Genomic DNA, 15,386 nt, shown 5'->3' with positions numbered 1-15,386 from the left:
TATCTCATTACTTGTTTTTTGGAGAACAAGACTGCAATATCAATTGCTAGTCGACAAAATTTCGATTTAGCTTTAAACAATCTATATTGCTCATTAGTTGTCCCAACCCTAAAGCTGGTCTCATCACTTTTCTTGCCACTAGATGTCCCCATTCTCCACACAATTACAATATGGAAATTTATTTAGAAACAGTTAAAATAAAACACAGCTGAGTATAAACTATGTCAACTCTAAATCAATGGTTAAAAATCTCACTGAATTCACATTCGGTAGCAGTTGTGAAATAGATTACTGGCTTCAGTATAGTTTGAATGGACTTGGCGACGACACTCACAACAGCTACCTACAAACTGAATACCTAAGAGTACTGACAAAAGTTCATCAGGTTTTTCTTTTTAAAAAAGGTTCAGTGCATGGTTAAAACACCGATATGTGGGGAATCTCTGTTATTCAGTAACATGAATTCTATTATTTGAGTATGTGAAAACTCTGCAGGATAAAACCTTTGAACGCTTAGATTCCTTTAAAATCTAGAATAACTTTATGGATAGCCTAATTAATTGGCTTATCTATTAAACATTAATATTAGCATATACAGATAGGCAAACACATATTGTCCAACTGTCAAGTTTCCTCTCATCTTCTTTTCTTTTTAGGACTTTGGGTTTCACAATAAAACAGTTATAAGGATTCTCATTGCCAGGAGCGAGATTGACTTGATGAATATACGACAGCGATACAAAGAGAGATATGGGAAATCACTCATTCATGACATTAAAGTAAGTTTTTACACACTTTTGCATACATTCAGCACTGGCAGCACACAGACTGTGCCAAGCCCTACCAGAAAAATACAGAGGGTTAATCTCCATTCAATCACTTAGGGGTTTTTTTTAAAAAAAAGCAGCAATGTATAAAAACAATAATGTATCTTTTTGGTGCCTCAGGCTGACTTCAGTAAGTGAGCAGTGAATTCTCAACTCACTCTCATTCTATGTGATTTTGTCTCTCCCCAATAGGAGGAGGAGGATATAATCAGGGCAGGACAGTGTATGCTGAGGAATAGTTGGCGTGAATAGTTTCTACACTAATTGATACCATCTTCTTTCACACTGTCATAGAATCATAGAATGGTCTGTGTTGGAAGGGACCTTAAAGATCATCTAGTTCCAACCCCCCCTGCCACAGGCAGGGACACCTTCCACTACACCAGGTTGCTCAAAGCCTCATCCTGCAAGGTTAGGCTGATACCACTTCCATGCAACACTGAGATGAAAATCGGGTTTTATCCTTGCGCTTAGGTAGTATCAGCCTTCAGAAAAACTATTCCTCTTGTACTCTGCTCTGTATCTTAAAACAAAACTCTGATACTTTTTAATTGTACAGAAATGACTCCTGCTAAGACATTTTACCCTTTTTATGTTGCTACAATACAACTGTAAGATGTGCAGAAACTGTAAGAAATTGCTCGTGATTTTTTGGTATTGAACTTGAGAAGTCTTAAACATGTTTGATCCAACCTTTCAAAGGTAGATTGTTTCTAGGTGCCCAAGCAATCAAAGCCCAAGGTATGTGAAATTTAAAAAATCTTGGCCTGGAATCCTTATGAAAACATTGTAATATTTTACAAAACCTTATAACATTAGTCTAGGCCTTGTCACACACCAAGAGAAGAAAAATTAAGAAAATGTATAGTCACAGAAATGTTGAATTTTTTTTCTTTCAGCACTTTGCTTCAGGGCATTATGAGAGTGCTTTACTTGCTGTCTGTGTTGGTGATGCTGAAGATTATTAAGGAAGAAGAAAATGAACTTTGAAGGCTGTATAAAACTATTTTAAATAGAAACTGAAGCTATACACAATACAATACCCTAACTGTAAGAGATCCCTATTCTACATAAAAGAACAATCAGTGCTATACATCTGCTAATATTAAATCTTTCTTGAGACAGGAAAAACTGTTGGCAGGAACATGGTTTTATCCCTGGTTCTAATTAATATTTCTGTTTCTATGATTAATGTAAATTAATGAAGCAAGTAGTAAAATAACTCCATGTAAGCATATGTTTATAATTTAGTCTTGCAACATCTCAAATGTTAGACAATTGGCTTTGGAAGAACCTATTCACTTCCAGACTGGAGAGAAAAAAGTTTTGCTTTATTTACTTTTAGCAGCATGATTTCTTCCTTTAAGTAATTGTTTCTTTTCTTTCCTACTCCTTATACCTCCTATTTTATGCTCTTGAACATTATTGTTTTAGTTACTATCAAACTAAGCATCTGCTCCATCTATCAGTCACTCACCAAAGATTACTTTTGTGTTCTCTTTCATTTAGCCCACATACTTAATGGCATCTCCCTTTTTGAAACAAAAGAAAAAATTAGAATCAAGTATCCCAAACCATTCTTGATATAGTGCCACACACTGGAAACCCCTACAAGACAAAGCATTATGTAGCTTTGAGTGGAGAAGTTCCAGAGGATTAAACTCTGAAATTCCATTTGCACCTTTCTCATATTAATCATTAATTGAATATTGACCTTCAGAGCACTGAGGATGCCCTGGATGGTATAACTCAGGAGTTAACTAGTAGTAGGTAACACTGCACCTCCGAATGGGGCTGAGAATACCAGCAAACACAGTCTGACAACACCTGGTGACAACTCGTGCCGCAACGAGGCGGCAGAGCCCAGCCTCGAGGCCGTGTCCCACAGCAAAATGTGACACTGCTTTTAAATATCCTGAGTCTATTCAGTGCAACCTATCGATGAGACTTACCAGCCCCTGTGTTTGTACCTCCAGTCTCTTATGTAAACAGACATAAGTAAGGGAAAATGTGGCAATAGTCACTAAAATAACTGTCCTTTTTCTCCTGAAGCTACAGGTTTCCAACTTGACACAGAACTTTGATTTTTTTTTTTTTTTTAATAGGTACTTTCTGCAAGTATGGCTCAGTACGACTGCATAAACCACTACTGTAAAAACACACAAATACGTGGTTGCTTTTATGGTGTTTGCAGCTGTCCCTTCCCTCAGTCTGTGCAAATAACGTTATTTCCAATGTATCTTGCTTTCTTGCAAATACTGGCTTTATGTTACGTATCTACTGATTTACAATAAACTTGACATTTCAGCTGAGTGTCCCTTGAGTTTGACACATTTCAAAATATTTCAGGTGGATAATGTAATTATCAAGTCAGAACTTTGGAGGGAACGGCTCTGGGAGAAAAAATAAGAACAAAAACGAGAATGAGATGAGCACTATCCCAGTTCGTCGGCATTAACAAAATCCTAAGCTTAAGTTACATTATGGTTTTGCAACTGCAGTCAGAGGTAGCTAGTAACAGCCGTACCTCAGCACTGCGGAGTTACTCCGCTTTAACCCCGTACGCCCGCAGACAGGAACACGGACACCTCCCCCACCACAAACGCCTCGTTCACGCGGTGCCTCCCACAGAACCGGGTCCCGCGGCCCCTCGCACCGCGCAGCGCGGGAATCCCCTGAGGATCCTCACAGAAAATGGCGGCGGCGGCGCTAGGGCCCAGCAGCGTCCCGGGCGCCGCCGCGCACAGCCGGACCAGAGGGCGGGTCCCAGCACCCCCCTCCCCGCCCCAAGGCGCCGGGGCGCAGCGCTGCGGGCCGCCGGTCACGCACAGACAGCGCCGCGCCCCGCCCCGCCCCGCCCGCATGGCACCGCCTCACGCCCCTCCGTCTGCTCTGACTGGAAAGCGGCGGTGTCAATCTCGCGCCTTCCCCAATCGCCACCGCGCCTCTCCTTGTCACTCCCCGCCCGCTGCCCGGTGCCTCTTCCTGGGAAGTTGGTGGTTAGAGGTGGGAGCTGACGGAAACTCGGCTCCCTGGCCGTGGCCCGCAGCCTCTCGGCCGCGGGGCTCGCTGCCGCCGAGCTGGAAGCAGCGGGACAGCGGGACGAGTCGGGGGCGCCCAGACAGCCCCCCTACGAGCCGGGTCCGGGGCAGCAGGAGCGGCGCCCTCGGCCGCACCTCTGCTTGTCGCAGATGGAGGCCAGCCTGACGTGCGCCGTGTGCCTGTCCCTCTTCGAGGAGCCGGTGACGCTGCCCCTCTGCTCGCACAACTTCTGCCGGGACTGCGTGCTGGAGTGCCTGGCCTCGGTCGAGGCCGCCCGCCTGCAGCAGCAGCGGGGCCAGGGGCAGGCCCGCCTTTCCCGCGGGGCGCCGGGGCCGGGCGCTGGCGGCGGCTCGGCCGGCGCCCGGGTGTCGTGCCCGCTGTGCAGGAAGCTGTGCCCGCTGCCCCGCGGCGGGGCCGCCGCCCTGCCCGTCAACACCACCCTGGCCGAGGTGGTCAAGCTCTACCGGTCTAGCACGGCAGGGGCCGCCAAGGCGGGGGAGGCAGAGCCGGGGCCGGGCCTGCTCTCGCCGCTGGCGCTCGGGGGAACCTGCCAGAAGCATCCCAGCCGTCTGGTTCAGCTCTACTGCCGGATGTGCCGGCAGGCGGGGTGCGGGCAGTGCGTCTCTGAGGAGCACCAAGGCATCTTCCACTCCGTCAACCTCATCGACACTGTGTACCAGGAGGAAAAAGTAAGCGCGGCCCTTCCCCTCCGCGCCGGGGGTCCCGCTGGGAGGTCGGGCTGTCCCTCGGGAATCCCACCGGCCCCGGGTTGCTTTTACTCAGAAACGCGGCGTGGCGGGCAGGCGAGAGACAGCGAGGGAGTGGGTGGCTTTGAGCCAGGAGTCACGATTTGTTTGTGGGCTCTCGGGGTGTGCCTTCACCTGCTGCCCTCTGGCTTCGTCCACCACATACAGGGGACCAGGCGATATTACAGTATCAACAGAACTGAATCCGACTTAGCAAAGCACCTGAAGAGCTGGGGTGGTTTTGTTTGAGTTGTTGTGTTGGTTTTTTTTTAATATAGAGACATTCAGTCTTTGCTGAAAAAGCATACTGATGCTAAGAGTTTATTGTGTGTCCGGATTCAGTTTTTCCAAGTTCAGGAAGGTGCTAGTCCTACTAACAAAAAAAAACCACCCACCCACAGATATTTTTTTTATAGGCTCTCTGAGCTGGCATAGGTAATTTGGGTCATAGACAATTACATATTTAGAAATAGATGGTTTAGGTAAGTGATAATTTAATAAATGTAAAACCAAAATGCATTCTTGTTTGCATGAAGCAAGCAACTGCCTGGCCTAATGGTTGGTTGGCTGGTTGTAGTGGTAGTAGTTGTGATTTTTGCTGAAATATCTACCATTTGGGTAGAATGAGCTTTTCATGCCCTATGCAGTTTGGGTGCAGGATGGCATGTCATACAGAGGTTCTGCTGTGCAGTAATTGACACGACTGCAGGGCACTGATGAAGAGAATAGGTATAAAAGTTTAAGTAACTGACGGTTCTTTAAGCCAAAAGTTGCTTTTACACTGATTTCCCTCCTGCCTCGCCATGACAGTTGCATGTCACTCAGGAAACCAGGGGAAGACAGTCTCTGCATGCGACTTTTTGTGCAGAACTTAGTGATAACGTAGTGAGGTAAAGGAGGAGAAAACGGTGATAATCTTAGTTTAAAGCCAAACGGAAATAACTCAGTTATGGACAGCTTTCTATTTTATCAGTGTGAAGCATAAAAAAAAAGTGAATGTCACACAGTTGTATGTCAAACTGGAATAACAGCATTAAAACTTACATTGTGATAGATGCATGTGTGAGGGGAGAGGTTAAAGGTTCAGGGAAACAATGTTTTGACTATGAAGTAACCCGGTAGCTATTCTAGCAATATGCATTGTAGGTGAGCCTAAAAACATTAACTTTGTGAGAGAGAAATAGCAAAAGAAAGTTTGTATACTAATCCAGGAAAGCATTAAATGTTATTAAGTGATGTTTTGAATCACAACCTTTGTTTCATGTGTTGTACACAACATCACATGATGTGAGTGGTGGCTGCCCCCTCCCTGGCAGTGTTTAAGGCCAGGTTGGATGGGGCTTTGAGCAACCTGGCCTAGTGGAAAGGTGTCCCTGCCTGTGGCAGGGGGAGTTGGAACTAGATGATCTTTAAGGTCTCTTCCAACTGAAACCATTCTATGATTCTCAATAACCACTGAAATGTATTTATTTTATGGAGTGGATAAAGTAATAATAAGTGTTTCAATTGTCTTGCAGTTAACCTTCTTCAGCAGTCTGAAAAAAATGAGAATAATAAATGAGAAGCTGATGAATGAAATCTCAAGTCAACCAAATGATACAGATGTGAGTTACAGATGCTGGATATTTTATATATATATATATAGAGAGAGATGTGTCTGTTTCTCTTCTTGTGATAGGTTAATCGTAACATGGAGCATAATGGTGCTTCTTCTGGCATAGGTGTGCTCTGAGCTTGCTTAGGGAAGTGACTCCATGTAGACGTTGCCACTGCATTTTCATCTGGTTTTATGTTATTATGCTTCTAGATGGTGCTGAACAATGAAGCAGAGATAATTTTTCTGGAATTTGGAGAAATTTTCAAAACTCTGGAAATGAAGAAACGGCAATTGCTAGAAGATGTTGAAAATCAAAGAAGTAAAAAAGAGAAAGAATTTCATATTTGGAAGAAAATGAAGGAAGCTCACAAGAAGACCATTGAGAATTTTTTGAAGGATTGTGAAAAGCTCGTCCATGAGTGTGATCCTCAGCGTTTCCTGGAGGTGGTGGCCTTTTTGTTGTTATTTGATATCAGTTGTATAGTGAACCTCAAATGTCATATTGAGCCTGCTATATTGTAGATTATGATAATGACTGGATCAGGAAAAACAAATTCAACAAACGAAAAATACAGACTAAAATTATTTAACACTTCATACTTTTTTTACAACTGCTTTTCATTTTAGAAAAGTTTGAAAACCCTTCTTTGCAGCTTAACAGTGATATTTAGTGACTTCAGTAGACATTTTCTTCACTAAAAACTAATGAAAATAATAATGACTGTATAGCTGTTGTTGTAACACTTGCTATATTATGCTGCCACCTGTGAAAGTAAGCTGCCTTGGTGCTGGGCAGGGAGTAATTTACTAGCACTGCCTTCAAAATTGTCTCACATTTATTTGCTTTTTCATATTTATTTTCAAATGCTTTTTGGGGAAAGATTGAAGCCAGAACCAATAACTTCTCTCTGCTGCACAGTGGAGTACTGTGTTGGGATACCTGAGCTAGGGTGATTATACTGATTTTCAAAACCTGCTGTAAACTTTGCACCAAGGTGTACAATGGAGATAAATCAGCCTATTCAATGTTAGCTTAGGTACTTCTGACAGACACTGTACTATGTAGTATATACACTTCTATATAGAAGACCGTGAAAGTCTTCCTCATAGTTGTTAGGCGAACTGCAGAGAAAAACACTTGTTTCTGATTTAGAGATAAATGCTAGAGGAACCCAAAACACAAGCTTAATCTTCACCATTACCTAAGCGGTGTAGACCTTTTCATCTTGTTTATGTCAAACACTGTGGCTGCAGTTGTATGGAATTTAGGCAGATGGTAGATACCGGGCAAAGTACTTAAAACACAAAATTCAGTAGTTATTTAACTTAAAGACTTGTGCTTTCCTGCTGTTTTCTGCAGTGGGTCTTTTTGCTGCCTTCACATGAATGAGAAGCTAAGAAAGTACTTAGTTTGACTGAGTTTCTGGTAACAACTCGTTAAGGAAAATTTCACTTTTACCCAAAGTAAACGCGACTCCCACTTTTGGAGGAAATATTGTGACTCTAGTGATTACTATATTGTAAACTTAGCACCTTCTCCCATAAACTATGCCCCCCATAACAGTACACCACTCATTTCAGTGGGGTGGGGTTCTGTTGGTTTTGTTTTAAGATTCAGTACAGCAAGATCACCAGATTTTTATAGGGAAGCAGCTAGTCTATAATCCAGTCAGTTTTTTACTTTTCATTACCCATTCTTTGGGAAGTGTCACTTGACTACAGCGCAGTGCACGTCATACTGCCATTATCTGGCTTATTTAAAACTGAGACAGCTTTTTTTAACCTTAGTGTAATAGCATCTTGAGAGCAGGTAGCAGGTCCATCACCAAGAAATACAAAATAGCCTTTCATTTGAATGGGTACAAATATCTGAACATCTGAAATGGATTAGATAACTATATGGGTCATGATTCATGATTTGAATGCCTTCATTTGTCTCTAAAATAGTTCTGTCCTTAACACAAAATGTTACAACAGAAATCATTGTTCCACACATACTTTTTTTTTTTTGCATTTGGATGCTTTTTTTTTTTTTTCCCCTTTCTTTTTTTTGGAATGTTAACAGGTTTATTTCCTATAGTTCTGTGAAATGAAGACAGGGAGTCCAGTCTCTGAAGTACGTTGATAAAGCAATAATCTCTTTCTTTTGAGAGCTGGAGGAAAACTCATTCATATCTTACAAATTCTTGTTTTATTTATAGGTGGCCTGTGGCTTGAATACAAGGTATATATCTTTTTTTTTTTTTTTCCATGGTTTGTTAGTTCTATAGTGTAATTTTAAGATTCAAAACTTCAGAAAATAGTTACTTTGGATATGGTCACATAGCAACTTAAAATGAAAAAAGTATTTAGTAATTAAGACAGTGCTTTCAGATTTTTGGATGACCCATATTCCAAATTTTAGGAAATGTGTCAAGAATTTTAGTGATGTATTATCTGGGATTAGAGATAATCAATCTTTTGAATTGGCTCCCTGACAAAAACTGAGTATAGGAATTAATTAATACATGGTGACTGGATATTTTTAGATATCTTATTTAAACTCAGGAACACTGAAGCTTTTACAGAAATTTTTAAGTCTAAGAGCATGTATGGAGATTCTGCAGTGTCTTCATTTTTGTGTTTGCAGTGCACATACACTGTGTATTTCTTCCTAAAGATTCTTAATTACATGTCTTATCACTTCTTAAGCAGAGTTTAAGAAAGAAAATTGGAAATGGAGTTCTTTAAAATATGTTGTGGTTCAGACTAACATTAGCAATGCCCTCTGAAGAAAGAATATAATTTAGATTCAGGTATAGTACACTAAGAAAAGCGGGGGGTTTTATTCTTTTTGTTGAACTACAGGCACTACTTCTTGCAATTCTCATTGTATATGAAACCTAATTCAAGTGAATCATCCAGTACTAAGTTTTAAGAAAAAAAAAAAAATCTAAGAAACTTGACATTTTATTGAAGACTTACTTTTTCTGATTTCTTCTCCCTGTTAGTGATTTCTTTTTAAAGTAACTTTTTTGTATTAGGCAGGTGTAATTTAGTTGTTGGCATGTGAGCCTTAAGAAAAGTGTTTGTTTGGATTTTTTTTTTCCTTTTCCAGAATGAAAACTCAGCTTGACCTGATGAATATAGCATCTAGCTATGAAAAACCACCAGAGTATACTCAAAAGAAGATGGATATCAAACCTGTGGTTAATGAAATCTTGGCTTTGAAGTTAATGCCTGTTAATGTAGGCATTGTTAAAGGTAGGGAAGAAAGACTTAATATAGGACAAGATTTGGGAAGTCACTCTAGGAACCTGCGACTTGTGGAACTAATTGCTAATAAACAATCTGCATGGCAAAAGTATGCAAGTGTTCAGAAAGCATCTGAGCAAATTAATGGATGATAAATTCATCAAGGGCTTTTAAATGCATTTTATGAATGTGCTTTCTCTAGAAAGTCCTAGGCTGTGTTTGTGGAGGCTGGGGAAAGTATTATAATTTTCCTATACAACCAGTATCGCCACTGTCAGAAGTGTGTTGCTGAACTAGATGGGCATTTGTTGTAGTGTAATATGAATGTTAACTACGCTCTGATTAACTGCTTTTACCTCATAGGAGAAAATGTCAGGTTTTGTATTAGGGCAGGCACCTCCAGGCATTTAGAAAACTTCTTATACAAGTACTAGGGTCACACTTAGGGCAATATACTTTTGTTCTTAATTGGAATCTGTATTTAGATGCACAGGAACCTTTCAGTATTTTTCATACTTAATATGCTCTCCATCAGTATTCTTGTATTCTTTCTAATAGATCTACCTTCTGGAGGAAATGAGAACTCAACAAAAAGTACTTTATTTAAAAATAACATAAAGCAAGGGCAAGACCAGAAGAATATACCCAACACATTTCTTGTAAGTTATTGACTATGGGGCTACAACACTACTATTTTGTTTGTTTTGTCTTATCAAAATGAGCTATAATGTTTGCTGCAAAACATTTTTCAGCCTGTAGCAGGGCAGGAGGAAGCACTAGCAGACGGTAGCAAGATCTGTACTCGCTTGATGTCAATATCGGAAATGTCAGCATTTCAAAACATGAGTCATGAGGTATGATTAAACATCTGTTCTAAGTATGGCTAAGTTAGTATTTATGAGACAACTTCCTAAAGAAGCTTTTATTATTTTTTTCAGTTTTCTTACTAGAAAGTTACCCTTCCAATTCTAGAATGTGTATCTGATAAGGTTATTAAAGCTGTCAGGATTTTACTCTTCTTTTACTTTTTTCTTCGGAAAGCTGGAACTTAATCTTACTCTACTGACTTCAAATACTTATTTTTATATTTTAGTGTGGCTTTTTGAGTCACATCTGTAGCTTTCTAATCCAAATAAGCTTCTCTGTTGCCTGTTTGAAGAGGTAATTCATCTGCCTGTGTTCTGTTTTCTGAAGAGAATACAATTCACTCTTCTAAGACTACCTAAATTCATGATAATTTGACATGAAACTCAATCCAATCTATTTTTTATTTTGTTTCTAATGATCTTGTTATACAACTAGGTTGTTTTATTTACTAGCAGTTCTATTGGGGTGACTGAGTGGGTATTGTTCTGTGCAGAATGATTCTAGTTACACTTAGTGAAGCATGGCTGGCAGTGAATCACATAATGTTTGTTCTGAGAATGCCAGTGGCAAATGAAAAAGTTGCTGAGGTCCTTTAAATATAGAATTATTTTTTTCTTTTGCTGTATTATTTTGGAGAACATCTGTTTCCTATTCCCATTGAGAATACAATTTATATAGTTATTGTATCTAGTAAAAAAACCCCCACCACCTAAATTGGTTTCAGATTATTATTTTTCCTGACAATTTGAGAATTTGTCACTTAATATATGAGCTAGTATTTTTAGCAATTTCTGGTTTTGGCAGTGACTTTACATACAGTTTTCTATAGTCTCCTATTTCAAAGCCTGATTTGTCATCAGGGTTCCATGTGTATCTATGTGTAACTGTTTTTAAAGAACTTTTTTCCATAATGACTTGTGTTCTGTTGCCTTCTAGCAGCAATAGAAAAATACATCATAAATGCTACAGAATATATGAAAACTTTTGTTCAGTCTTAGGATTTTATGTGAGTTTTATAACCTCTGAATCCACAAATGCCGTTTTACTTAACGGGATTCTTTTCTGTAATTGTAGGAGTTACGTTACAAATACTACATGGAATGTCAGAAGCTCACTGATGAGTTTAAGACGCAACCTTTACGTGCAAATAAAAAGTCTAAATTTGTAACTACTGAGGCTTTGAAGGATAGGTCCTCAGGGACTCCTTTTGTATCTTCACCTACCAAAGCAAGTAACACAGATAAAGTAAAAATGGGAACCCTGCAAAGAGCAGATGGCTTTGAGACAAGCTTTTCTGGAACCGGTAATCACAGCATCCCATCCACAAATACGAACTTTTCTGAAACAAATGGTGACTTAAAGTTATTCCATGAGAGAACTTCCCAGGAAGTAACCACTCCAGCCTTATCAGAAAACTCTAAAGACTTAGTAATTAAAGAAAAAATGCCAATGCAGGCATCGGCGCTTATTGTTTCCAATGAAATGGACACACATTCTAGCACTTCATCCAGCTTAAAACCAGCAGCATCAGTAGCTGTTACTGTTTTAAATTCAGGATTTCTAGATGTTTCTGCAGAGAGACTTTCTGCTTCACCTTTTGCTTTCAGTGCATGTAATGACTCATTACCCAGATTTATTAAAGATGCAGGTACATCTTCCTTTAAAAAGAAAGACAGGAAATGTGTTCTCCCTCAATTTTATCTAGGAAAATGCGATCGTGCGGATAAAACCGATAACCAGGATGAAAGCAACTGTAGACAACATGGTCCTGTAACCAAAACCACAGTTACTGATGCTTCAACCAGTCCTAATTTAGACTCAGCAGAAAGTGAGAAGCCAGATTTTCCGTTTCCCTTTGGCAATTCAGAAAGAGATTGTTTTTCACGATTCGGAGTCAGCAATTCATTTAAGGTTTTACCATCATCCTCATTTTTTAGCCAATCTGAGAGGCCATCTGACAAAAATACGTCATCTAACATGGGAGCAAAAACACTTTCTGCAAAGGAAACTGCAGAATATGATACACAGAAACCATCTGTCTCATGGGAACAAAAAGCTAATGCCTCAGAATCCATCACAACTGCAGCTTGCAGTAGTTCAGAAACCAACACTGCAGCTGGGGTGAGCGATGTCTCCAAGTCCCCCCTTCTCCCCAGTAATTGTGTATTTTCCTTCAAAAGTAACTGTTTTCGATTGCCTTCACCAGTATTTTCATTTGGAAGTATTGTCAGAAATACCTCTGATGTGCTGACTTCCTCAGTGTTTTTGTCTGGAAATGGGACTGAAAAAACAGAAAAAGACAAGATGAAATCTTCTGAGAAAACACCTCCAAGTCTAGGGAAGCCTGCACCTTCAGAGTGTGCAGAACCTGCTTCTAGACGTAGTCATCCAAAATGTGAAAGTTTATTCTTTACCATGAACTCATCTAAGAAAACTGAAAGTGCAGAAATGCTTGCTGATAATAATTCTTGTAGTCAGCCTTTATGTTCAGTTGTCCTTCCTGTTAAGTACGAGAACGCATCTTCCACTCCACTTGTTATTACAGCAACAAAACAAGAAACAAAGGTGAAAGATGAAGAAAGTGAAACAGTTGTTGAAAACAACTGTTCCTGTCCTGGGAGGGAAGATGAACCTGAGTCTGCACAGTTTCAGAATGCAGCTTGTTCTGTTCCTGGCACATGCAGTGATCCATCTTTAGGAGGTTCTGTGCTTATGGGAAATGAGGCAGGAGGAATGCCAAGTGACAGTGATTCTGACACTGAAGAGCTAAGTCAAACTTCTGTCTCTACTGATACCAGCAGTGCATCAGAATATTTTTCTGTTGCTGAAGACAAAATATCTACTAGAAGAAAATCAGAGACATGAAGAGGGAGAAAAATGGAAGATAACTGTACTTAAATCAGCTGGAATTAGATAAATGCTACTTACCATGTTAAAAAGCAGGGGTACTTGTGATTTTAGAGCTATTGTTCTCCCTGATTCTTGCTAATTATCTCTGTTAGAAACGTAACTGCTTATCAGCAAGTATCCAGTGTACTAAAGTGATTTTTATAGTACAAACCCAAACTGAAGAAACAATCAAAAATGTCACATCTTGTTAAAGACTCAAGTATGACCATATATGCTGTATAGAGTGCAGACCTTCTGAGAAGTGCCACTAGGCTGGGGGGCAGGGGACTGAGGTGTCCCAGAAAGCAGCTTCAGTGAAGCCTCAGCAACAGGAAGCAGTATATTGCTGTTTTGGTACAGCACCACTTGCACTAGAGTTAAATCAGTAAGGGAGCACAGACAATAGCATTCACCTCATGGGCAGGGAGGGCAGAGAGCCATGGGGGAAATAAAAGATGTTCAAGGGCATTACTGAAAATTTTGTGTATCTCCCTTTGGCCATTTTCTTTTTCTATGATGTATTTAATGTATATTGAAGGTGCAACTTCCAGTGTAATTTCAATAATTTCTCTTATGCTTTTGAAATTGAAACACCACATCAATGTTCTTGTTATGTGTTGCAGAAGGGTGTCGGCTACACTTCTGAAATGTTACCTTTATGAAAAGTAACCATCACAATTAATTTTCAGTTCCTTTTGGCACCAGTTTGGGAATCAATGGACAGATATGAACTTGCTGTTTTGATGAAAGTATTAGCAGAATCTGGCTTTTAAAACACAAAAATCCTCCTTTTAAAATTTGTGTAATGGCAGGAAAAAAGAAAACACTTCTCGCTGTAAGTGTTAATGATCCAAAAGTCACTGAATTTTTAGTCTGTGACACATGGTACAAAGTGAGGATAAAAATACCATCTTTTCTCGTTTATTAACCATTTTGTTGCATCCAAGAGATAATTGTGCTTTAGCTATTAGAATATGGAGATGATAGTACTATTTCAGATTAAAGCTCTGTTTCATTTAGTGTTCGCTCTCCAGCAAAAGCTGGTGCCAAATTTTAAATAAATTAATCCTGCATTAGGTAGATACGTCATCTGGCAAGTATTGAATCAGAATGTTTAATCCCTTCAGAAGTTTTCACTGCTAACTAGATAGTCATCTTAAAAAAAAAAAAAAAAAAAAACAACCAAAAAAACACCCAAAAAAACCCAAAAAAAACCCAAAAAAATTCTCTTTGTAACTTCATAACAGAAATATTACTTAAATTTAAATCTCTGCAAGGTTTACCAATATACTTACTGTTACAGAATACTTACAAATACTGTTCTTGGTTTAGGAAACATTGACCTAATTTTAATTTTATTTGCGTTAAATTCTTGGCCTCAGTTTTTTTGTGGCAGTGCATTCCTCTATTAAATGTGCTGAAAAATAGTCTCTAGAATTTACGAAACTTATTTATCTTCCATTTGCATCTGCATTATAATAAGAAAGGTGGGGAAATTCTCTTTATTGTTACTTATGTTCATCTCTTAAGTCTTACTGTATTTCAGTTTTCTCCTAAGAATTGTCCTGCTTTTATCTCTAGACATTCTTGTAATGTTCTTCTGCATGTGTAAGAGAGAAGTGTTAAAAAGGTATTAAGTTAAATTACTGGAAGACAAAGGCTGAGCGTGATGATAATGGCAGAAACTGTCATGGATTGAGGTTGGTCTCACTATAATGAAAATGAGAGAAACGGAACCATTTTAGAGAGACAGATAAGGTGTCTATAAAACTTGTTGCCAGAAGGTTGTAGAAAATGTTTGTTTTCTGCCACAGTGACAAAAAAACTTCATAATGACTTAGGGTCATTCAGAAACCCTATTAGGTTTCTTAAAATTGTTTATTTTTGACATATCTTCTGTTCATTTGCTATTTCAGTGTTTCATGAGTTTGATAAACTTTAAAGCAGATACTTTGTCTTTTAGTGGAAAGACACCATTATAAAATCATAAAGCAAATAAACAGACTATGATACACTATTTCTAAAAGCAGAAATTGTTGATGTGTGGGTTCCATACAGTCCTAGGACTGCTTTTCAAACATGGCAAGTTGTCTAAGTGCATTACAGCTCAGCATTAAGGTTTTACAGGGGAGATAAATGGTAAGCAGGATGTTTTATTTACAATAGATCACAGTAAGATTACAG

General features: G+C 39.4%; 2 protein-coding genes across 2 annotated transcripts in view; both read left to right on the top strand.

Moving 5' to 3' along the window:
* The window catches only part of ANXA10 (annexin A10), a 30,152-nt gene extending 28,357 nt beyond the window's left edge, over positions 1-1,795 (top strand). The window contains exons 12-13 of the mRNA XM_068404155.1: positions 657-779; positions 1,727-1,795. Of these exons, the coding sequence (XP_068260256.1) occupies positions 657-779; positions 1,727-1,795 (192 nt within the window). The remainder of the gene's footprint in view (positions 1-656; positions 780-1,726) is intronic.
* Positions 1,796-3,821: 2,026 nt separating this feature from the next.
* Positions 3,822-15,241, top strand: LOC137664837 (uncharacterized). The gene is made up of 8 exons (XM_068403376.1): positions 3,822-4,558; positions 6,133-6,219; positions 6,423-6,656; positions 8,414-8,436; positions 9,310-9,455; positions 10,005-10,105; positions 10,199-10,300; positions 11,388-15,241. The coding sequence occupies exons 1-8, from the start codon at positions 4,019-4,021 to the stop codon at positions 13,176-13,178; spliced, it is 3,024 nt and encodes a 1,007-aa protein (XP_068259477.1). The 5' UTR covers positions 3,822-4,018; the 3' UTR covers positions 13,179-15,241.
* Positions 15,242-15,386: the final 145 nt, after the last annotated feature.

The sequence above is a fragment of the Nyctibius grandis genome, chromosome 6 (assembly GCF_013368605.1).
Source record: "Nyctibius grandis isolate bNycGra1 chromosome 6, bNycGra1.pri, whole genome shotgun sequence".
NCBI classification, from domain to species: Eukaryota; Metazoa; Chordata; class Aves; order Nyctibiiformes; family Nyctibiidae; genus Nyctibius; species Nyctibius grandis.
Note: the sequence above shows the minus strand (reverse complement) of the source record. Positions and strands in the feature narration are given on the sequence as shown.

Excerpts from the sequence above, each read along its gene's own strand:
- LOC137664837 (XM_068403376.1), top strand. The coding sequence starts at position 4,019 with ATGGAGGCCAGCCTGACGTGCGCCGTGTGCCTGTCCCTCTTCGAGGAG. Across the intron at positions 4,559-6,132 it reads CTGTGTACCAGGAGGAAAAA|TTAACCTTCTTCAGCAGTCT; the intron begins GTAAGCGCGGCC and ends ATTGTCTTGCAG. Across the intron at positions 9,456-10,004 it reads TAATGTAGGCATTGTTAAAG|ATCTACCTTCTGGAGGAAAT; the intron begins GTAGGGAAGAAA and ends TCTTTCTAATAG.